The sequence below is a fragment of the Callospermophilus lateralis genome, chromosome 3, assembly GCF_048772815.1.
Source record: "Callospermophilus lateralis isolate mCalLat2 chromosome 3, mCalLat2.hap1, whole genome shotgun sequence".
NCBI lineage: Eukaryota > Metazoa > Chordata > Mammalia > Rodentia > Sciuridae > Callospermophilus > Callospermophilus lateralis.
The window spans coordinates 64,659,783-64,683,738 of NC_135307.1; the positions used below are offsets into that span (position 1 = coordinate 64,659,783).

At 31.1% G+C, this 23,956-nt stretch overlaps 1 protein-coding gene across 5 annotated transcripts in view; it reads right to left on the minus strand.

Moving 5' to 3' along the window:
- Gphn (gephyrin) overlaps positions 1-23,956 on the minus strand; it is a 598,126-nt gene that overhangs the window by 312,463 nt on the left and 261,707 nt on the right. For 4 of the 5 annotated variants that reach the window (XM_076850346.1, XM_076850344.1, XM_076850342.1 and 1 more), the window contains one exon: positions 15,799-15,891. The exons of the other annotated variant lie outside the window; for it this stretch is intronic. In XM_076850346.1, the coding sequence (XP_076706461.1) occupies positions 15,799-15,891 (93 nt within the window). The remainder of the gene's footprint in view (positions 1-15,798; positions 15,892-23,956) is intronic. 5 annotated transcript variants of the gene reach the window in all.

Genomic DNA, 23,956 nt, shown 5'->3' on the forward strand with positions numbered 1-23,956 from the left:
TATAAAGGAGGCAATATGAGCCAATCAGCAAGTTGCCAAGTTCATAGGAGATGAATGCAATGTCTTAAGTAAATTAATGTGGCAGCCATGGGCAGCAAATAGACAAAGAAGGCCATTGTCAAACAAACTCAGTCAGCAGTCCAACTCAGTGGCACAAGGCAAGTGGAAATAGACAGCAAAGTGCTAAACAATCTGCACCTACTTACAATATTACAGGCATAGATTTGACAGGGCAAGATCAGGCAGGCAGATGGCAGAGCATTTGGTAGGCCACAGTATAGGAGGATAGTAGGAGAGCAGATAGACAATGCTGGGCAATCTAAAATGCTAAAATAGCAGATGGATATGGCAGCACCCTGGCTTTTGCTGATAGACAAAGAATCAGTGAGTAGAGAATGCAAATTGTTCAGCAGATGAGTGAAGTGGAGGCAAAAAGGGGACAAAATCCAAAGGCAATCAAGCAGGAAGACAGAACAGTAGAGAAGCAATGACAGATCATCAGAAGCATTTGGGTAGGGCAGAGACAAGCTGTCAGCAGGGGAACAAAACACCGGTCAGGAAAAGTTGAGATTAAGAGTAAAACAGTCTCTGAATTGGGCGTATTCCATTTAGGAAACAGTAATCTATAAACTGCATATGAGAATCCACAAGAGAACAGCACACAAATGGAAATAGCAGATGGATCTGAACTCTATTGCCCAGGGATATAGAATAACCCTAGAACATAGATATATAACAATCCACAAGGAAATTAAACGGATGGGAAAAATGTGTCCAAGCATTATTTTTTTAATGATGATAAAAGAAACCAAAACACTAAAAATTATTAATCTGGAAATGATTGGCTGGGATTGAAGTCTTCGCTTACCCCTTTCTGGAGCCCACAAAATGGGAATGTTGGGAATTTCTGCAGCAGAAAAACAGAAGAGAAAAGGGATTTCTGATTCCCAGTTTAAGGAAAGCAGGTCAAATTTAGGGCTGTATAAACTGGTTCAGGGAAATAAGAACCAGCCTGAACCTTCTCCTTTCCTCAGAATCAATCACTTCTGAGGTCTGAGAAAGGTTTAGGAAGCCCTCACCCCATCATTTCCCACAACCTCCCCTTTCACACTTACCTCCAGTGCAAACACTTTCCAGCAAGGAGGTATTTGGGAAAATTCACTCCCATGTTTACATCATGGCAAAAATCTGAGGAATGCCAACTAATGGTACTTTCTGTGCAGGTCAGGTTTCTGATCAGTGGGATTCTTCCCGCTTTTTGTGAGTGAGCAGAGGGGACAATTACTAGAAACTACCTACCTCTTTTAAAGTAGATAATAAAAGAATCAGGGGTAGTAATAACAATTATACATAGTAATACCAGTAAATACTTCGGTAGTCTCATCAGTTGTCATGAATTTTAATTCAATTTATATGTTGATGACTATAAAAAAATAAAACTTCTAGCCCAGACATTTCCTCTAAACTCCAGATGTACATAACTGACTGTAATCCAACATCTCCACTGAGATATCTAAAGGCACCCAGTTGCCATGACCAAGCAAAACTCCTGATCTTCCTCAAACCTACTCTTTTACACACTCTTGTCTGTTTCAGTAAATGGTAACTCTATCCTTTCAATTGTTCAGATCAAATAGTATATCTTTTACCTGATTTTATTCTTTCTCTTATTCCATCTGTTACTTCTACCTTCAAATTTACCAATAATCTACTTCTCTTGTCTGAGTCACTATCATTTTCCTCTGGATTATTTTAATAGCTCACAAACTGGTTTCCCTAGTAAAATGTAAAGTCATGCCATGCCTCTGCTCCATTACAAGAAACATAATATGAAAGTTTTCTGTGATCACAGATTCCTCTCTTTCCTCCTTTATGTCTTTGCTCAAATGCAACTTCCATGAAGAATGGACTATTTTAAATTATAATGCTCATTCCTGCCTAGACTGTCTAAACTCCTTCTCTGGTTTATTTTTATCCACTAAAATGATCATCTCCAATACTATGCATTTTTTTCTGTATTCTTATGTTTGTGTCCCCTCATTAAAATGTAAATTCCATAAAGGTAGGGACTTTTAAAATTTTAATTAGTTATACATGACAGTAGAATGCATTTTGACATATTATAAATAAATGGAGTATAACTTCTTATTTCTTTGGTTGTATATGATGTAGAATCATACATCATATACATCACTACACCACTCTGTAGTCATATATGTATATAGGATAATAATGTCTAATGCATTCCATTATCCTTCCTTCCCCCATACCCCTCCCCTCCATCCCCTTCCCTCTATAGGTATGGACTTTTTAACTTCTTTGTTCATTTTTATGTCCCTGATACCTTGAACAGTGCCTGTCATATATACATAAATATAGCTGTTACATATTTGAGTGCCAGGAATATTAATTTCTTGTGTGGTTTCTCATTTCTTAACCTCAAAATTTGGGCACATTTTTCTGAAAGCTCATATTATCATGAGATTTTGGAATAACAGAGCAGATAGTGCACAGTTGGATAGGAATATTCTAAAACAGAAGTTGGCAAACTGTAGCCCATGGACCAAATCCTGCCTAGTGCCTGTGTTTTTGGTATAGCCCACAAACTGAGAATGATCTTTACATTTATAAATTATTCAAGAAAATCAAAAGAATATAATTTCATGCCATGTAAAATTATATGAAATACAATTTCAGTGCCCATAGCAAAATTTTATTGAAGAAAACCCAGGCTTATTCATTTATATCATCTATGACTGCTTTTGTGCTATAGGTCTGGCAGAGTTGGATAGTTGTGACAGGCCAGATGAACCATAAAGACTCAAATATTTACCATCAGATTCTTAAATAATGTTACCTGTCCTAAGGTATTTTATAGACTATAGCTTATTAATAATGCTCTTGACACTGTTGTCCATAATATAATTCTGAAAGTGCATATATACTAGGATTTGCTTTCAATATTATGTAAAAGCATCCCTCTAAATATTATTTATTTCTGCTGGTAATACTCATCCATGTATCTGTCCACAGACTGGTAACATTTTAGAAGACAGAATATAGTAAGGGTAAGTCTTGAAAATGGCAAAAAAAGGGAGGGAATGTAAAAGAAAGTACATAGGTTTACAAACAGAACTCATATCAAAGTATCATATAAATATTCAAACTTCTATATAAAATGTTTAAGAACAGTGGGAAGTCTGAATGATATGACTAAATTTTGAACCTCATCAATGGAGTTATTATTAAAATGACCTTATTATAATAGGGCTGCATTAGGTAGTCCTGAATCATAGTAAACAATAGACACATTATAATAGGACTCCATTTCATTTATGCAAAATTTAAAACTAACAATTATTTTCTCATTGGTTCCAATACATTTTGTAGAAAAGCATTTTTAAACTCTTTTTTTTAATATTTATTTTTTATAGGTGTAGATGGACACAACACAATGCTTTTTTTTTAATGTGGTGCTGAGGATCGAACCCAGGTCCTGCCCGTGCTAGGCGAGCGCTCTACCTCTTAGCCACAATCCCAGCCCTAGAAAAGCATTTTAAAAATTTGTAAAACTACTCAAAATCACATTCTAATAAAAACTGACCTACCATATCCTTTCATAAAATCTCATCCTGAGGATTATTGCATGTGAGGAACAATTATATTATTTGCTGCAAACAAACTTATGGGAAGGGGTGAAAAAGTTAAGGGAAGATAAACTATTCCAGTGACATCTATCACTATAATGTTATCTTCATTCTATGCAGAGGAATATAATTTTTTTTTGCCTGTTTTTAAGTATCAATTAGTACTCTCAGCATGATAAACTGCTTCTTCTGTATTTTTGGTTTTGATCTTTGTTTCCCTTCTCTCAGTGAAGCAAATAACAGGTTATCTTCAAATTCTAAGATGTTTACTGATGTTTTTCTGAGCATCTTGTGAAAGAATTTGGATCCTTTCTGAAAATTGTCATCAGTGAGTCATTAATAATTATTTGAAATGGTTATTCCCTTCATGGACATTTCTTCTCTACTCTAATAATATTCATGCTTTCCCCAAGTTCCAATGTAAGCAAATAATATTGATAAAATTATTAGAATAATTCCAAATAATTTATTTTGTAATTTGTATCCACTTTTTGACTTGTTACCAGTTTCCTCCTATGGTTGGCAGTAACATAAAATTACAAATATTCTGCCTTTCTAATACAGTGATATTCTGAGAAGTTCATAGTAACTGACAGATATAAACCCATTTGTTGTCACCTAATTATACATTTTGTATAAAAAATAACATGGCCATTTTATAGATGGATATCTAATACATAGAGATAAATTTACATCCTTGCTTTTAGAAAGTAATGAAGAAAGGATATATTAAAATCTTCATTCCTGTGACTTTCTAGATAAATCTGCCTTTAGCACTTTTTAAAAAATTCATTTTGTTTAATAGTTTGTTCTTGACAAAACATAAAATAGATATTTAAAAGGAATTGTATAATTTTTTTTACTGTTTGAAATTGAAATACTTTTAGCATTTATATTTGCAAAATATTTAATTATTTTTTTGTCAATGTGTTAGCATGTATTTTGTAAAACCAAAATATTCTGTTATGCCAGCCTCCATTCATTTTATAACAGTGGGCTTGGAAGGCTGAGCTGAAATGCTGACTTCAAGCATCTAGCATTGATAAATTTAAGTTAAAATAAGCATTTAGAATGTCCTTTCTGATACTTCTTTTTTTCCCCTCTATTATACTATTGTCTTTAGTTACTATTCTGCTTATTATTTTCCTCCATAGGAAATTTTTTTTTTATATTTTTTCCAATAATTATCCAGTAATGCTCTTTTTTTCTATTACAGAGAATGAAAGACAGGGCTGGGATCATGGCTCACTGGTAGAGCACTTGCCTTGCATGGGTGAAGCACTGTTTTGTTTCTGAGCACAACATATAAATAAATGAATAAAATTGAGTTCCATAAACAACTAAAAAAATAAAAATAAAAATAAAAAGAATGGAAGACAAATATCCAATGGAGGAAGTAATAATTAATGATTATTTTAGATAATCAAAAAATTCCCAAATAGTTATACAGCATATATGGTTTTTAGAGTGGCTATAGATTAGATGTGGGTTATTATCCCAAGGGTTCATGTGTTTGAGGCATGGTCCTTAGTGGGAAATGGTGTGAAACTTTTAAGAAGTGGGGCCTAGAGGGAAGTCCTTAGAGGAATTTATTAGGAGAGCTGTCCTCAAAGTGACCCGAGTCCTCCCAAGAGTTTGTTGTTATAAAAGACTGAGGTTGATGGCCAAATTCTTCTCTGGTTTCCTATCTGACAATGTCACCTCTCCTCACTTGCTCCCACCATGATGATGTCATTAGTTCCTCAGAAGAGACTGAACCAGTAGGCCACCTGATCTTGACCTTTCAACTTTTAAAACTGTGAACTAAATAAATCTCTTTTCTTTATAAGTAACCCAGTTTCAGTTATTTGTTTTGGTTACAAAAATCAACTAATATAATGCCTTAATTATATTAACTCACATAACTATTCTATGAGGTACATATTCTTCTTCATTTGACATAAGAAAACGTAGATATAGAAACTTAAGTTGTGTTAAGGTGGACATGAAATTCAAATCCAAATACTTTGTGCTTTTAATCACTGTTACATTGATTAATAAATCTTTAGAGAACACTATTTTTCTAGTTAGAACTTCAATTATAAACAGAATTTGCCATCATTTGTATTTAATTAATTTGTATGTTTACTTAAATATGATCTCTCTTCCCTATAATGGCACCATAAAAGCTGAGAACATATTGTGGTATAGAGTAGGCATGCAATTAAGAAATATTTAAAGAAAACTGAAGACATGATTTTATGTGTGGGTTTTTCATGTATGAAATTTTTGGTTTTGCTTCATTCTCAAAATTCCAAAATTGTGACCCAAAAAAGTAATTTACATTTCCCCTTAGTGTTGCTATGTGAATAGGGCCCTTTCAAATCTATAGTTTTAAATCCAAGGTCACTTATTGTCACTAATTATTTATTTAAATGATATAATTTCTTGCTTGTAATTTACCCCCAGAACCATTATATGATTGAGGTGTTTTTTTTTTAATGGATAAATAAAGTAGAGGTTATAGAAATTGGAAAGTTTGTGGCTGGTAGGAAAAAAAAATGAATGTAAAAGCAATATGAAAGTAAGTGAACTTAAAGGGAAAACGCGATATTTTACTTCAAATACTTTCATTGAAAAGAGAAATTTGAGCTTTTGTATACTGCCAAGTGTAGAATAAACAAGTAGTAGAAATCATAAGGTTACAGATTTCAGTTTGAAGTGTTTGAAATTTGAAACAATTGGAATTTTCTGAGCAATGAACTTTCAGATGGAAGTGGTAAATGAGATGTTCAGATAAAGGCTGGGAATGATAAAAAAAAAAAAACGGGCCTGCTAGAGCTTTAAATATGATGGTATTTAGTTTCTTTAAACTATAAGATATTGTGATTTTTTTCTCTATTATTATAAAGTTTGTAATTTTTATAAAATGCTAACTATACACTAACTATATACAGCACTGACAAAATCTATGATAAAATATTTCTTGATTGTTTTGATTCTGAGAAAATTTTGGCAAAAAGATTCCCAGACAACAAAATCAGGGTTGGTGTGTTACAGAAGTTTAAAATATGCACCCAAATAATGGTGTGCACAGTTAATAGATTTGCAGATTAAACCAGGACTCACTCTCTCTCTCTCTCTCTCTCTCTCTCTCTCTCTCTGTCTCTCTCTCTCTCTCTCTCTCTCTCTCTTTACCATATGCTGGGGATGGAGGAAATCCAGGACATAAAAACAATCTTCAGTAAGATTGAAATTAGTTTTGTTGGGGAAAAAATGCTAGATGTAAAAAAGGATATATTTTAAGTGAGGCTTGATGACATGATTTTAATGACTATATTGCCTGATAGTGGACTTAGCAGTTGTGGTTTCCAAGATATCTTTGAATAATGACAATTACTGTTTCTCATCTCTATATATGGTACCACTCTGTTATAAGAAAGTAATAAAATAATGTAAGTCCAGTTAATCCATCCTTCTATATAAAGGGGAATTTTCTGTCTACCCAGGAACACTTTACATTTATATTCATATGTATCTTGCCCATATGTTTTCCCTTGTTCCTTATTCTCTTCAGTGATGTCTTCTTTCCTAACCAGAATCCTATTTTTCTCTTCCAAATTTTAATTTAAATTCTACTATCATAAAAGTTTCACAGATACTCAGTTCTCTTTTAATCTTTCGGCCTGAATTGACTGACCATTTCATTATTAGGTTTAAATTTTCTTGATTTGTTATTTGACCACTGTAGGAGTACTTGAACACTATGCTCAATAAAGGACAAGGCACTTCATAAATATTTGTGAAGTTGAACAAAGACAATGAATGATGTTCTTAAAAAACTGGAAGGCTGTAAGTATGCTTGTGCTCTGAAACATACATTGCTTTGTAATAGATAATGCAAAAACTGGGGCTGGGGTTGTGGCTCAGTGGTAGAGTGCTTGCCTAGCACGTGTGAGGTACTAGGTTGGAAGGCACTGTGTCCTCCTACAACTAAAAAAATAGGAAAAACATTTTAAAAAATTATAAACCCCATACATAAAGAAGGATATTACCTTTTAACCCGATTTAAAATTATACAATGCATCCAGGTATTAAGATGTCACATAGTACCACTTAAATGTGCTGGATTTTTTGTGTTATGTATTAATTTTAAAAATTTAGTTATAAAAGAGAACAATTGGGGCGGGGGTTGTAGCTCAACAGTAAAGTGCTTGCCTAGCATGAGTAAGGCACTGGGTTTGATCCTCAGCACCACATAAAAATAAATAAATAAATAAATAAAGATAGATAGATAAATAAATAAATAAGGTATTGTGTCCAACTACAACTTAAAAACAAAAACAAAAACATATATATATATATATATATAATATATATATAAAAACATATATATAAAAAACATACATATATATATATATAATAAAAAAGGGAACTATTACAAAAAGCTATCCTTTACACATCTGAGCTGTATTAAGCAACATCCAAGAATTTAAAAATACCAAATAAATAGATCTAAAACAAAAATTATAGATTTAGTTGTGATAAATATGTTCCTAATTAACTTTCCATACTGAAACCTTTAGAAGTAGGCTATCAGGTGCTATTGAATCCAAGTGTTTTAATAATTTATATTTTCCATAGCATATAGATTATAGAAATTTTTATTCTTGTTACTTTGTTTCATGCCTTAAAGCAGTAGTGGAGAAATGTTGCCTGTAATTCTTTTTTTAATAGACATATATTAATATTTTAAAAGAAATATATTTATCAGATGGTTTCCAGAAGTATAGGGTTAGTAGCAGAAGTATTTGAAGTTACTATATCTAGATCATAGGTGTTATTAAAGAAACAAGGAAGAAAAAAAGATAAAAATGAACACCTACTAAGTGTTTATGAAGTTGAAAGGAATTATATTTTCATATGCATTATTGTTACTTACTAGCTTAAATTAGCTTGGGCATATCTGTATTCAGCTTCTCCATCTTTAAAGTAAACATAAAAATATTACCTGATTCATATGAATATTCTGAAAATTAAATGAGTTGAAATGTGCTTAAATTAGATTCTGATGGGCTGGGGTTGTGGCTCAGTGGTAGAGTGCTTGCCTAGCACACGTGAGGCACTGGATTCGATCCTTAGCACCACATAAAAATGAAATAAAGATATTGTGTTCACCTACAACTAAAAAATAAATGTTAAAAAAAGAAAAACAAACAGCTTCTGACACATAACACATATACATGTGCTATTTTTATTATTGTCTATTTTTAGTATCTTAATTATTAGAAACAAAACTTTGAGAGAAAAGCATTAAGTTAGCACATGAGGAAACTAAGGTTTGAACAGGTTAATGTGACTTGAATTTCACAGTAGCGAACCAGTAGTAGAACTGGTTTTCAAATTCAGGTCTGTCTAACTCAAATTTTTCAGTTATACCTTAGTGAATCCTAGTATGTTTAAGCAAAGGCGAGACATCGTGTCCAAAACTACTTCATAAATATCATAGGAAGAGCTCCTTAAAATGATGTCAACTATAACCATCAAATCTGATCATAGAGGGAGGTGTATTTTATTCAATTTGATTTAAAATATTTTAAAAATAAGGGTTTCTAGTATTTGGCTTTGCCAGAAAGTTCCTATTGTAAAATTCAAATTCATAATATTAACTCAAGATCCTAGTTCATTATGTTATTTTTAGTTTTGCTATACATAAGTTATTTTATTACTCAAATAGCACTAGAACTATAAAAGAATATGCAGAGTATTTCTAGTATAAATATTCTAGAGTATCAGTATATGACATTTTGGTACTAAAATAATAAATGTTTTCTAGACTGTTAAAAATAACCATATAATGTAAATGATCTACTTTGTTATCAAATTTTCTTTTAGAAACAAATTACTAAGCACACTGTTTATCCTATGCTTCTGTTACAATATAGGAGAATTTTTTTCTGACTAATAAAATGTCTGATGTTAACTTTTAGCTGAAATTTTAAATGTAAATTCTCACTTGCACAAAAGTAACAAATTGAGCATCAATAACACGTGGTTAGTAACTCAGGTTAGTTTTGTCTTCTTCCTGGTGCTTAACATAACATTCTTATTTTTCAAGAATTACAAGAAAGAATATTGATTAATGATTGAACAAAATAATACCTGACATATAGTATGCATACCTAAAATTATAAAAAACATAAATTTCAAAAAAATAATTATAAAAAGTACTTATAAGATAAAAAGCATTTCTTTTCTTCATACTAGAAATTCTACATTTACATGAAAAAATAAAATCCTAACTACCTAAGTGGAAAATATTAGTAGAAAAGCTTAGATAGGAATCTGTTCTAAAGAAATCTAAAGTAGTTATACACAACATGTCTTTGAAAATTCCTAGTCTTGTCCATAGAAATTCATACTTCCTTTGTACAAGAATTTGAGTATTTCCCCCCATTCAGCATTGGCCATTTTGTCAGATGACTCTTTGCTTCCATAAGAACAGTCATAAGAAACTATCTATTTATTTTTCATTCCTTTGTTTATTTTTTATTGGTACTTTCTATATTTAAATAAAGGTGAATATTCTTTATATCAAATTTAGAGTTTCCTGAAATTTTTGTTATTTCTTCTTCTGTATGATTACTTTATAATGAATAATTATAGCAATGAATTTTGTTAGGAGGCATTGCTAAGAACATTAGCTTATAAATTTCTTTGTGTGCAGTTTTATATAATTAAAACAAATTCATCAATTTTGAACTTTCAAAGTGTGTTATACATTATTTAGAATAAAGGCTATTTTATTTTTGTTATTTTATATTGGCTATAGAGACAATGGAGCAATACACTTCAATATGGCAAAAAAAGTATTCTTCCTTTGTTCCATCTAAATTTTAAAAATTATAAAGAATAAACCTAACATCACTTCAGATTATTAAAAAATAAAAGATAAAAGTAGGAATTTTTTTTAAAAAAAATGAGTAGAGATGACTTATTGCCATCTAATAGATCAGGGGTTTGCAAATTTTTCTGCAAGGGATCAGATGGCAAATACTTTGGGTTTTTCTAGTTAAACAGTCTTGGCTGCAAGTACTCAATTCATGTATTATAATCATAGATAGTACATAAATGAATGAGAGTAGCTGTTTTATAATAAAACTTCATTTATAAATACTGAAATTAAATGATAAATAATATACCATGTCACAAAATAAGATTCTCTTTTAAATTTTTTTTCTAGTCATTCAAAAATATAAAATTCATTCTTCGGTCACAAGTCATGCAGAAAAGATGATAGGATAGATTTGGCCTATGGCCAGTTGGTCAATCCCTAGGTTAGAAGATGAATTTTTTGAGTACAGGTACCAAATCTTACTCATTTTTAAACTTTTGCACTCAACATTGCATTGGATAAAGGATTAAAAAAAAAAAAAAGTGCTTAGGGTCTGGGGTTGTGGGCTCAGTGATAGAGTGCTTGCCTAGCATGTGTGAGACACTGGGTTTGATCCTCAGCACCACATATAAATTAAAAAAAAAAAATGGTCCATCAACAACTTAAAAAAAAAAGTTTGAGGAATAAATGAGTGGATGAGACATAAGCATACAATAAACTTTTATTAAGCTATTTAATTTATGATGATAATAATATATTAGTTTATAATCCTTAATTCTGCTATACCCAAATATTCTAAGTGTTGAAAGTTACTTTTTATCGTGTAAATATTAAACAATTTAATAGTTCGAATTCAGTATAAATATTATCACTTTTTAATAATTATATATACACTTCATACGTATCTTAATTTTCTAGTCAAGATTTATAAAACTACAACTAAAATTCCAATTTTTTTAAAAAAATGTAATTGTAGATGGAGACAATACTTTTATTTTTATGTGGTGCCAGGGATTGAACCCAGTAGTGCCTCAAGCATGCTACGCAAATGCTCTACCACTGAGCCACAACCCCAGTCCTAAACTTCTATTTTTTTTTAAGAATAAAAGATTCTTCGCATGATAGTACATTTGTTAGACACACATTGCTTTTAAGTGATAGAGACAATCTGTATAGCAAAGAGTTTTACTGAATTTTACAATTAACAGCACTTCATCAGTGACAATGAATTTTCTAGCTTTCACTGTTTTATAAGTCAATAACTTATAAAAATATATATTATATTTCAAGAATATAGTGAAATATATTCTTGAAAATAAAACTTTTCTTATTAAAATAAAACTAAAAAGTTAAGGCATGTGGTTATGTTATCAAACATAAGTTTTGATAGCATCTGAAATTTAGGCATGTATATATCGAGTGAACCATATTCTATGAAAAAAAAGGTCTAAAAATAAAAACAAATCCATCATTTAGGGAAACTAATTCTGATAATCTTATTCCTAAAACATGGAAACAAGATAAACTTTGCTAAACTTGCTATTACTTTTTACTAGATGTGGGAAGAATTCTAACTTGATTAAAAAAGTTGATTTGCTTTAGAGTTCATATTCACTGACAGACACTTGAGGTTTTTTTTTTTTTGTTTGTTTTGTTTTGTTTTTTGTAGTTGTAGATGGACAGCATGCCTTTATTTTATTTGTTTCATTTTTACGTGGTGCTAATGATCAAACCCAGTGCCTCAAAATGCTAGGTAAGCTCTCTGCCTCTGAGCTACAGCCCCTGCTCCTTGAGGTTGTTTTGTTTCATTCACTTTATCATTTCCCATGTTCATTTTCTCCTTTAACAACACAGACATCCACAATTGTCATATGTGTTTATAGATCAAACTAGTTATTGACTGTAAAATATTAGTATTTAATTAAGGGAGACATTTTACATTACTTTAACTTTGTTAAATTAATAAATCAATAACTTAAAAGTCAGTAACTTCTAACTTTATTTGAAAATATTTGTTTACAGGTAAATATATTTAGAAACAGTTTCTTTTCTATTAGGCACAACTATCAAAGACAGATGCATTAAAGACAACTAGGTAATTCATGTCCAGAATAATATTTCTAAATTCGTATTTGATTATATTATAAATATTATAAGACTGTTACCTACTTAAGGGTATAAAGAAAATGAGAAATCAGAATTATTTTGTTGGTTCTTTATTGCTTTTGTTTATTTTTAATTAGTTTTAAAAATTGGTGCATTATAATTATACAAAATAGTGGGATTCATTTTGATATATTCCTATCACATGTATTCCTACCTCATGAATTTATATATGTAAAATACAAAGTGAAGTAAACCTTTAACAGAATCAAGTTATTACCAATCAGATAAATTAACCCTTCTCAAACACAGTTAAGAAGACAAATTTATGTATATTTTAAGTGCAATATTTAAAAAATTATAATATTACTTTACCCAAAGCATTAAGGATAAGAATATCTCTATGATATTCAAGTAATTACTAATTACTTGTAAACTAATTGTAATGCCCATCAAAAAAAGGAAAAATAAACAGATACTAGAACAGCAGAAATTCAAGTAAATGGGAAAGATCAATTTTGAAACTTAACTCTATGAAAATTAAGAAATAAACTAACAAGATAGCAAAGATTTTATGGACATGAATTAAATCTATGACTATATTTGTCTTTTATAGTTATAAAAAAAGAAACAACTAACAAATTTGGCAGTTACAGAGCAATTAACAAAAAAATATTTAAACCTTATAAGTTAATTCTTACTTAAAATGCCAGGAATAGTTCTCACTGAATGCTCACAGACACCTTGGTAAGTAGGTACTTTGATTTTCCTGATTTTAAGGAAACTACGGCACTGAGTGGTTAAACAACTAGTATAGTATAACACAAAAATATGGCTTTTGTTTGTATATATGTTCATGTATGTGTATATGTGTGTGAGTGTGTGAGTGTGTGTGTGTGTGTGTGTGTGTGTGTGTGTGTGTGTGGATAGCCTCAGGATGTTGCTGATCATATGAAATACCAAGTAGTAAGAAAGTTGGACCTTTCAATTTCACCCCCTTAGGGGGTGGGGCTGGATTGCGCTTTCTAAAACTCTTAAACAATAAGATATACAGAGCTCATGAATTGGTGAACACCTCCAGGTACTAGAAGGTACTGTGACTGAAGAGGGCATGGGACTTCACTAATTCTTCCTCCTTGCCCTATGAATCTTTTCCAATGGACTGTTGTTCCTCAGTTGTAACCCATAATAAACTGGAAACAGAAATTATTTTCCATAGTTTTGTGAGCCATTCCAGCTAATTATAAAATCTGATAGGGGGAGACTAAGGGAAACCCATAGACATTGTAGTAAAGTAGGACAGAAGTGTGGGTAACCTGGAGATCCAATACTAGAGACTAGCCTGTCAAATGAAGCCAGCCTGTAGTACAGAGCCTTTAAAAATATGGAGTCTGACTATAACTCCAGGTAGGTAGGTAGGTAGTGTCAGAATTGAATTCAAATACATCAAAGAACATTTGTTATCTGAAGAGTTGAAGTGGCTGGTGTGAGAAAAAAATTCCATGTTTGTTATCATTAGTGTGAGTAAAATCAACCTATCTGTGATCACCTTTTTTAGTCAGTAGCAGAACCAGAATTCAAAGATTTGGATTTTTAGCTTAGGATTTTGGTATTAACTTGAAGTTCACAGGACACCAGATCCTTGTGATGTAAATTATTTCCTTACAATTAAAAATAATGCGATTTGTTTATAAATGAAACCTGTGGTAATTTTTTAAACTTTTCAAATATAAAAGTAAGTAGTAGTATGAGAATATCAAACCACCATACAAACTCAAGGTCATAGACCTCAAAAACTGAATACCCAAATTACAAAAATGAATTCCTTTATATGTGTAGTCAACTTTCTTATAAACCAAACCAAACCAAATCAACCAAACCAAACCAAACTGAACACACACACAAAAAAACCTCTGTAGAAGATGGTTGTACTTTTTTAGTTAGTCTCACAATATAAACAAAATGTAAAAACTGACCAAAGGACCATTTCCCATTAGGATCCAGAAACTTAATAAATGTGAAAAAGTGAATTTCCTGTTTGTACAGTTGAAATTAACAATCTCCTAGTACAACTCTTGTGATTGCTTTAAAAGCAAATCTATCTTATTTATAATCATGATTATAATAATAAATTTATAATATTTATACAGAAAATATTTTACCACTAGTCTTAGAAAATTGCTTTTCATATATTAGAGTTCTCAAAGTTTAGAAGTATACTCTGTGAATCAACATCTATCTTGGGATCTACTACATTTTCACTGAATCAAAAACTCTAGAGGTGGGGTCCAGAAATCTGTTTTAAAAAGTCATCTGGTAGATTTTCATGATTAGTTAATGTTTGAAAACCACTGTATAACCATAAGGAGGGCAGTAATTATTTAATAAATGCAAAGAAAAATATCTTGCTGTTAATAAGGTAGTATATACAATAGTGTACTGATTTGAACATAGGACTTAATTAACATTTAGTAGAAACTGAGCCAGGAATCACTTTTCTGAAAGAGTAATGCAAACACCATCCCAAGCGTAATGTAAGTTTCCATATGATTTCAAATATTCACCAGAAATTTATGGCTTCATTAAAGGAAAATAAAGACCTTTTTTTTCCTTCTATATTAGTGGACACTGCTTACTCTTTACTATTTTCCTAATTTCTCTTCCTGTGCAAAGGTTGAAGACAATTCTTGTATCATGAAGCCTAGAAATTTTGCTTTGTCAAATTAAAGTCTGCATTTAAATGTAGTTCACATTTAAAAAGGTAACCCTTTTTCATCAATAATACTGTAATATTGGTATAAATATTATATTAAAGTTATCCTATTATACTTTGAGACAAATGAATAAGATCCAATTTTGAATTGGATCAGATGCCATGCTAACAGAATTTTTTTTATAATTTTCTTTGGTAATGCTGAACTTGCAGACCACCAAGCAAATGAATGATTAACTTTTAGAACTGTTCAGTTTTCTTCAGATTCTATCATTTCTAGTTTAAGTCCAAAATAAAAACTCAAGAAACATTTTTCATAATTCTTCTGTAGCCACATTTTTGTCTTCTTATAAGTCATTTCTTTTACCTAGCAAAATTATAAAAATAATATAAAAATAGTAAAAAGGATGGAAAATAACATGATTATTCCTTGAAAATGAAAAAGACATGTACTATCTCACCTCTGGAGTGACATCTCGTGGTGCAAACCCTGTTCCTCCAGTTGTTAATATTAAATTAAGTTCCTTTTCATCACACCAATCTATCAGAGTTTCCTGAAAGAAAGCAACATTATTGTCACATTCAGAAAGACTTGCTTTACTTGCTCAAAACATCCAAGTCCACAAATACTTCATATATAGTAAACATATACTTCCTATATAGTGAGGATATAGGTTCTTTTTAACAATGAACAAGAAAAAATTGAAGGCAATTCATGGAAGAGGCTCACTCCAGATCAATAACACTGCAGTTTTGGTTATTTATTAAATATTAAAAATGAGGATATAAACATCAAATTGTTGAAAGCAAGTGAAATACAAGAGATACCTTAAAGTTATAAACTTTAAGAATTTATAACTACTGTTTATATGTACTTTAACAAAATATGTGAAGTTCTTTTCAACCATATAATATATACTCAAATTATATCAAATTGCCCACTATTTATGTGTTAATGATATGATCTGATTTCTTAATAAGTGTATCAATCCTACAAGCTGAATATTTCATACATTTAATTTTATATATATTGAAACAGACTCATTCGTTTTTAATTAATAGATTCAGAGAGATTAAAAACACTTGCTCACAAGCTCACAAACTAGGAGGAAAAGTAGAATTCAAATGAGAACTGTTAGACTCTCAATTAATGTTTTCCTATTATTGAGTCAATATCTTATGCTCAATTTCATGTTTTAGACTTTTACATTTTTCAGTATTAATTTTATATGTATTTCTTAAACTCAAGGAGTGAAATAAATGACTGCTTAAGGTTCTTTTTGTCACAATAATACTATGACACTTGTAGAGGTTAGGTTTATTTTTATTTTTTATATTTATTTTTTAGTTGTAGTTGGACACAATTCCTTTATTTATTTATTTATTTATTTATGGTTCTGAGGATAGAACCCAGGGCCTCGCACGTGGTGGTAGGCGAACACTCTACCGCTGAGCCACAACCCTAGCCCCAGAGGTTAGGTTTATATACCATAAAATTTTGGAGCTACTAGGGATCTTATTAGATTTGCCTTTCTATTTTCTATATGAGAAAACTGAAGTACAAAGTAGTTAAATAATTTACTCAAAGTTACACAGATAGTTTGTACAGAAGTGGAAGTAGGATATGTGCCTGCTGACTTTTTCTATCTATGCTAATTATGTTAAATCCATCCTATATTTTTGGCTACTCATTTAACAGTATTAACTGTCATAAAATAAATGTAAAAACTAATCCTGATTTCAGAAAGCTAATGGTCAAGTAAGATGTTCAAACTTGATTGTGCACTAAAATGTCTGTGAAGCCTAAAAAATACTTGGCTTCCACCTCAGGGGTAAAGCCTGAGTTAGCACTGGAATTTTTCTTTTCCGTGCTAGGAACTGAACGCAGAGGCTTGTGCATGATAAGTCTGTGCTCTACAATGAGCTATCCCTACAGTCTCAGAGTACTGAGATTAACAAACAAACAAACCAAAATACTTCTAAGGTAATTCTAAAGTGCAGCCAAACAACTGAGAACTACTAGTCCAAAGAGACAATGTATATAGTTATCTGAGGGTATATTTCACAACAAACTCAATTACTCATTTCTATTTCCAGAATGAATAACAAGTAACACTGTGTAGATTTATTTCACTTAAATAATATTGATATTGTAAGCTCAAGTGAGGATTTAAGCATATGGGAAGTAATATTTTATTGTCCAAAGTGGCTGTGTGATTACAATAATTTTGCATCTGATCAAAATTTTAATTATGCTTTTAGACTTTTGAGATGAAATAGTAATCTTATTATTGTCCTAATTAGTTGGGTTATAAAACAGAAGTAGTGTTCTTCTTCATCTACTAATATAAAACACCAGTATTCCATGCCCCTAGTGCCATGCACTTAATGATTAATTAATTAAAAAAAAATATATATATATATATATATATATATATATATAACAGCGGAATGCATTACAATTTACAATAGAGCACAAATTTTCATATCTCTGGATTTATATAATTTATTTATTTAACAAGAAAATATTTCTGGCTGTACATTTATTTAAGGCACATCACTAGGTAATATGATTGCAATAATTAGGCCAATCCTTGCCTCATGTTTTCATTCAAGTACAGGAGTTCTGAGTATGTAGTTTTCGAGAATTGAGTTAATAACAGTGTAATCTGAATGTGGACAATATTACTACCACCTGGGAGCTAGTTAGGAATTAAGAATTGGGAGCCTTATCCAAGATCTACTGAAATCAGAATCTGCTACATTTTTAGAAAGATTCCTCAAGTTGATATATACATATATGTACATATACAAAATACTAGGTTAAATATGCTTTCTAACCATGTACTACTCTAGATATTCTGAGTCTTATTTTTTATACTACATTAAGAAAGCACTTTATCTTAGCTAGTTATTTTTCTTAGCAATTAATCTTCTTTAATTTATCTTAGTAATTTATCATGGCTTAGTCAGAAATCAATTTATCTTATCATATTTAACTCCTTACCTTAAGGTATCTTTCATGCTTGGATAAACCTTAATGTTTGGACATCTCTACTAGGTAGGATGATACTGAGGAGTTTTGCATTAAACAGTTTTATAAAAAAAATTCTACATCTCTTTCTAAACTGGAATTGAGGACATTATTGATCTGAATGACGAATTCTCCATTATGTGGAAAGCATTTATTTAAAAATTTACTGCCTTAGGTTTATAGGTTAGAGGAGAATAAAGGTATACTTACAGACTTCCTCCTTTACCCATCAGATAACAAAATGAACAAAAAAGGGTAAAACCAGAAAATCTCCAGTAGCAACAACCATGTGAGAAAAATATCTAGCTTCATATCATATCTCTGAAGTTAGGTGATCACGGACAGAAACAGAAACTCTTTAAAGCAGCATTGGGGGCTTTTAATACTCCTCTGGACCCCCCAAAAGCCATAAAAGTGGATTAGTGCTGGGCATGGTGGCACAAGCCTGTAATCCCAGTGGCTGGGGATGCTAAGGTAGAAGGATAGCAAGTTCAAAGCCAGACTCAGCAATTTAGTATGGCCCTAAGCAACTCAGGGAGACCTTGACTCCAAATAAAATATAAAAAAGGGCTAGGGACTTGACCAGTAGTTAAATGTGCCTGGGTTCAATCCACAGTACAAAAAAAGGATTAGCAAATGCCTCAAAATTCTCACTAATACTCCAAATATAGAGAAATGCAAACTAAAATATGGCCCTTATCTTTTTTGTCTAGTAAGCAAGTACTATCAGAAATAGATATAACAAGAGACTGCCTGATTGGGATCAAGATAAAGTTTCACAAACAAATACACACTGAACTGAGGAATTGATCTGAAATTTGATGATACTCCCCATATAATCATAAACCAAATTCTCAGAAGAAAAACTATAGTAATGGACATTAAGTAATATTTCAGGGAGGTAGAGTAGAGTATTCCAACAAAGATTGCATATTGTCTGTGGTTTCTTGGTTCCCTGTTTTTCTCTGTGTAAATTTCAGACTTTTAAGCTTTTCATTTACATCATTGCAATGGTTTTGAAATTAAACTCTAGTAGGAGGCCTGGCTGTTGTTCTATCAGTCTGAAAATCCTACAATGAACAGAGACTTAAAGGTAAGAAGAAGGAAGGTGCAAAGAGATATAACACTGTTTATGTTGTTATTTTTCATAACAACCAATCCTATAAGGTTTCAAAGATGAAAAGATAATAAACATTGCTGAAACCTCTTAATGTTCCTAATTTTGTTTTTTTACATTTAGAGGAAGTTCATTTAGTGCATAATATGTCTTACAATATAAAATAGTTATTTCAAAGTCAGTGTTCTTTCATTCAGTTTCTTTAAAAAAAAAAGTAAATAAAATGCTGTGTTGTATTAGATTTACAGAATTATCCCATATGATTATGTCTTTCACCTATGTTAACATTCATCTATTCTATCTACATTACAGTCATAGAAAGATGTTAGAATGTTTTACAACTTAAAGGTTAACAATGGCTACTTCTGGCTAATTACATGTGGAATACATTTTAGTTTTCCTCTTTTGGCATTGTTTGAATTCTTTGTAATTTTCATGTATAATTAAAATACATTTTATACATTGAATTTACTGCTATTTGTCATTCATCCTGATAGTGCATTTAATTTTCCTTTCCTTCTTATTTTAGCAAGTTCAGAAATAAATTTTGTATTCAATAACTAAAAGTATATTATATATATTTGATAATAATACTATACATATTTTTTAAAATAACATAATTTTCTCTATATTTTTTAAGATACAGTAATACTCCATATATAAAAATATGTATATATAATACTATGTATAATAATACTATATAATATATATATTGCATATATAGTATTTATTATTATTATTATATGCAATATATGTATTATTATTATATATATATTATATATATATATATTCTTAGTAAATCCTCCTGTCAAGAGTTAGAGTTTATTTCCACAATCTTGTAACTGTGCTAGACTTTCCAAAACATTATAGGTCTGTAGAGTTTTTGTTAATTTCTAATTTCATTCCATTATTATCCAATAACACGCAAGAAATTAGATATTTATATATTATTATTATTATTTTATATATATTATATATTATTTGGTAAGAGTTGCTTTGTTGCCTAAGATATGGTTTATTTTGGAGAGGGTTCCACAGGCTGCTAAGAAGAAAATGTATTTGGCTGTTGTTGGATAAAATATTCCATAGAAATCTCTTAAGTTCATTTGATTTATAACATTTTCAGGTCCAAAGGGTCTACTGAATTTATGTCTGGATAACCTATCAGCCCGAGAGGTAATCTGAAATCACATTAATATTGTTATAGGGTCTGAGTTTTTAATTCAAGTAGTGTCTGTTTTATGTAATTAGGTGTACCAGTGTTTGGGGCATAAGTATTTACTATCATTATATTTTCTTGCTGGATTGTTCTCTTTACCAGTATGAAGTGACCTTCTTCATCTCTTTAAATCTTGGGCTGAAATTTGCTTTCTCAGATATAAGAGTAGTTACTCCTACTTATTTTGGGGCTCAATTTGCATAGCATAAAAATTTCTATCCTTTTACTTTCAGTCTGTGGCTACCTTTGCCTAAGATCAGCCTCTTGCAAACAACATATAGTTAGGTCTTTTATTTTAATGCATTTTGCCACTAATGTACTCATGTCTTTTAACTGTAGAGTTGAAACCAATTTCCTTCAGTATTATTGTAGAGAGATTTCTATTAATTCCTGCCATTTTGATTTATATCTAACATTTAATTTGATCCCTGGACTTGCCTCTAAACGTAACCTGATGTTTTTCTCTTGAGGCTTTTGAAATTCTGTTCTCGTTCTATATATGAGGCATTTTATTTATAATATTTTGGAGAGGTGAGGGCCTTCTAGCTCTTCCTACTTTGGGCCTGATCATTAGGTTGGGGTTTCTGTCTCTTCCATTCTGTGTATTAAAATATAGGTGAGTGTGGTTAATTTGCATGTGGGGCAAGGTACATTGTTTTTCAGCTAGGTTTAGTTCAGCAGCAGAGTCTCAATGCTGTAAACTTCTAGTGTCCCTGTAGATTTCTCTCAGAAAAGGGAGAGACAAACAATAACAATAACTGAAGTGAACAATATATAGCATTAAATAAATACCCAATGCTGACTATGACTTCTACAACACTAATTACCACAAAAACAGAAATGTTGGGGTCAGGAATTGCCAGCAGCAAAAACAATTAATGTGAATTAGATCTGGTATTAAAGTAAACAGCAGATATCAACTATATCATACATAGTGCTAATACAACAACTGGAATGATGCAGGCAAGAGTTATATAAACCTAGTAGTATTAAAAGATGATTAAAAACACAGATCCTTAAGAGAAAAGACAATGTGATGGGAAGGTAGAAGAAAGTTTAGAACATTCAAAATGTAAGTAGAATGCAGAAGAGATTTAGCAAGCAATGGTTATAAAGAAGGAGGAGAAGAAATAGGAAATTAGAAATAGAAAAATAGAAAATTAACAAAGAGATTAACAAAGAGAAAAACAAGGAACAAGAGAATTTGGATGTTATCAGGAGAAGAAACAAGAAGAAACAACAAGAATAAAATGAGAGAAAGAGAAACATCATCATCAACAACAACAACAATAACAAAAACTGGAAGATGAAATAACCAAGAACTCTAACTCTCAGAAATCAAGACAGGGAAAAATGACTTTTGTAAAAAGATAAGGAAAAATGAAGAAACAAATATATGTATGTGTATATATGTGTATACACATATATCCATGAACAAATCAGTACAGCAAGAACACCAAAAGAAACAGAATGCAGGGCATTCTTAATGAAGAATAACAGTGTACGCTGAGAAGGTAAAAAGAATCAATGAGGATGGATGGTCACTGCCTGTACTTGACTATTCTTTTTTCTGTTTCTTCCAGGGTTATGTTCTGAGAGAAAAGGGGACTGGGGGCCATGTGTTTGCCAATTCCTTTCTCTTTCTGTGTTGCTCACTGAGCTGCCATTTTTTATTTAGAAATAGGGTCTCACTAAATTGCTGAGGGCCTCGATAAGTTTCTGAGGTTGGTTTTGAACTTGTGATCTTCCTGCTTTAGCCTCCTGAGCCACTGTGCCCAGCATGTATTTATCTTTACAGTGTTATTCCAGTCCACATTATCTTCTGTTGGTATCATCATCATCATCATCATTATTAGGGATTGAATTCAGGGGCACTGGATCACTGAGCTACATCCTCAGCCCTTTTTTGTATTTTATTTGGAGACAGGGTCTCTCTGAGTTGCTTAGTGCCTTGCTTTTTGCTGAGGCTGGCTTTGAACTTGCAATCCTCTGCACCTCAGCCTCCCAAGCTTCTGAGATTATAGGTGTGCACAACCTCGCCTGGCTCCTGTAATTATTCTTAATAATCATTTGACTTTATTCAACCTTGCACTTTTGAAAAACACTGTGCTTATTCATATTTACTGTTTTTGTTCACATTTCCTTTACTTTAAAAGTCCCCCCTATTATATTCTCCGAGAAGAAGTCTTTGACTCCATAGCCAGCTAATCAGTTTTTTGGGCTCTAAAAAATATTTTAAAACATAAATTTGATATATAACTATTTCATAATGAAATTATTCAGTTCTAAACATTGGACTACTTTAGGATCATTCATTTAATCAACAGATATTTATTCACTCACTGTAATTAAAAGATTGACAAGCTAACTCATTAAAATTAAGAATTTCTATTTGGCAAAGATATTTTATGAAAAGAAAAAAAAGAATGGAAGAATAAATAGGTGCAATACATGCATCAAGGGCTCATATTCAGACTCTATAAAGTATATCTACTAATTAATGAGAAGATAGATAACCTAATTTTTAAACAGTGGGAAAGCCATGAATCAGTACTTTATAAGAGGAGGTTCAAATGACCAAGAAGAATATGCAAAAATGCTCAAAAACCTTAATTATGAAGGGAAAAATTAAAACCATATTCAGGGATCACTATATTCCAAGAAGACTACAATGAAAAGATTAACAATACTTTCAGTGAGATGGAAGCAAACTGGCATTCTTTATGAAAATGTTAAAGGAAGTATAAATTAGCCACCACTTGGGAATATTACAGAATCTAGCATGCAGCATTCATTTGCAGATCTATAACCCAATATTTAGGTTATCTCTATCCTGTCCACTAGTTGGATATCTAAAGGAAATTCACACATGTGCACCAAAAGACATGTACATAATTGTTTCTTGTACCTTAATTTACCATAGCTCCTACCTAGAAGCAACCAAAATATCTTTCAACAAAATAATTGATAAATTGTTATATATTGAATTAAATAAAATACAGATTTTAATTTATAATTCCATAGATAAAACTTTTTAGAATAACAAACAGTTCTAAAAAAAGGTAAGATAATCTACCGTGCTAGAAATGAGGACTGTCATTACTTTTGGGGAATAGCAAGTGAGAAGGGTTATGTGGAGATTTCTAGGATGCTGGTATTATTGTATTTCTGAGTATGGCTTAGATGTGTTCACTTTGGGAGAATTCATCAAGCTTCATCCTTAAGAATTAGTGTACTTTTCTACATGCA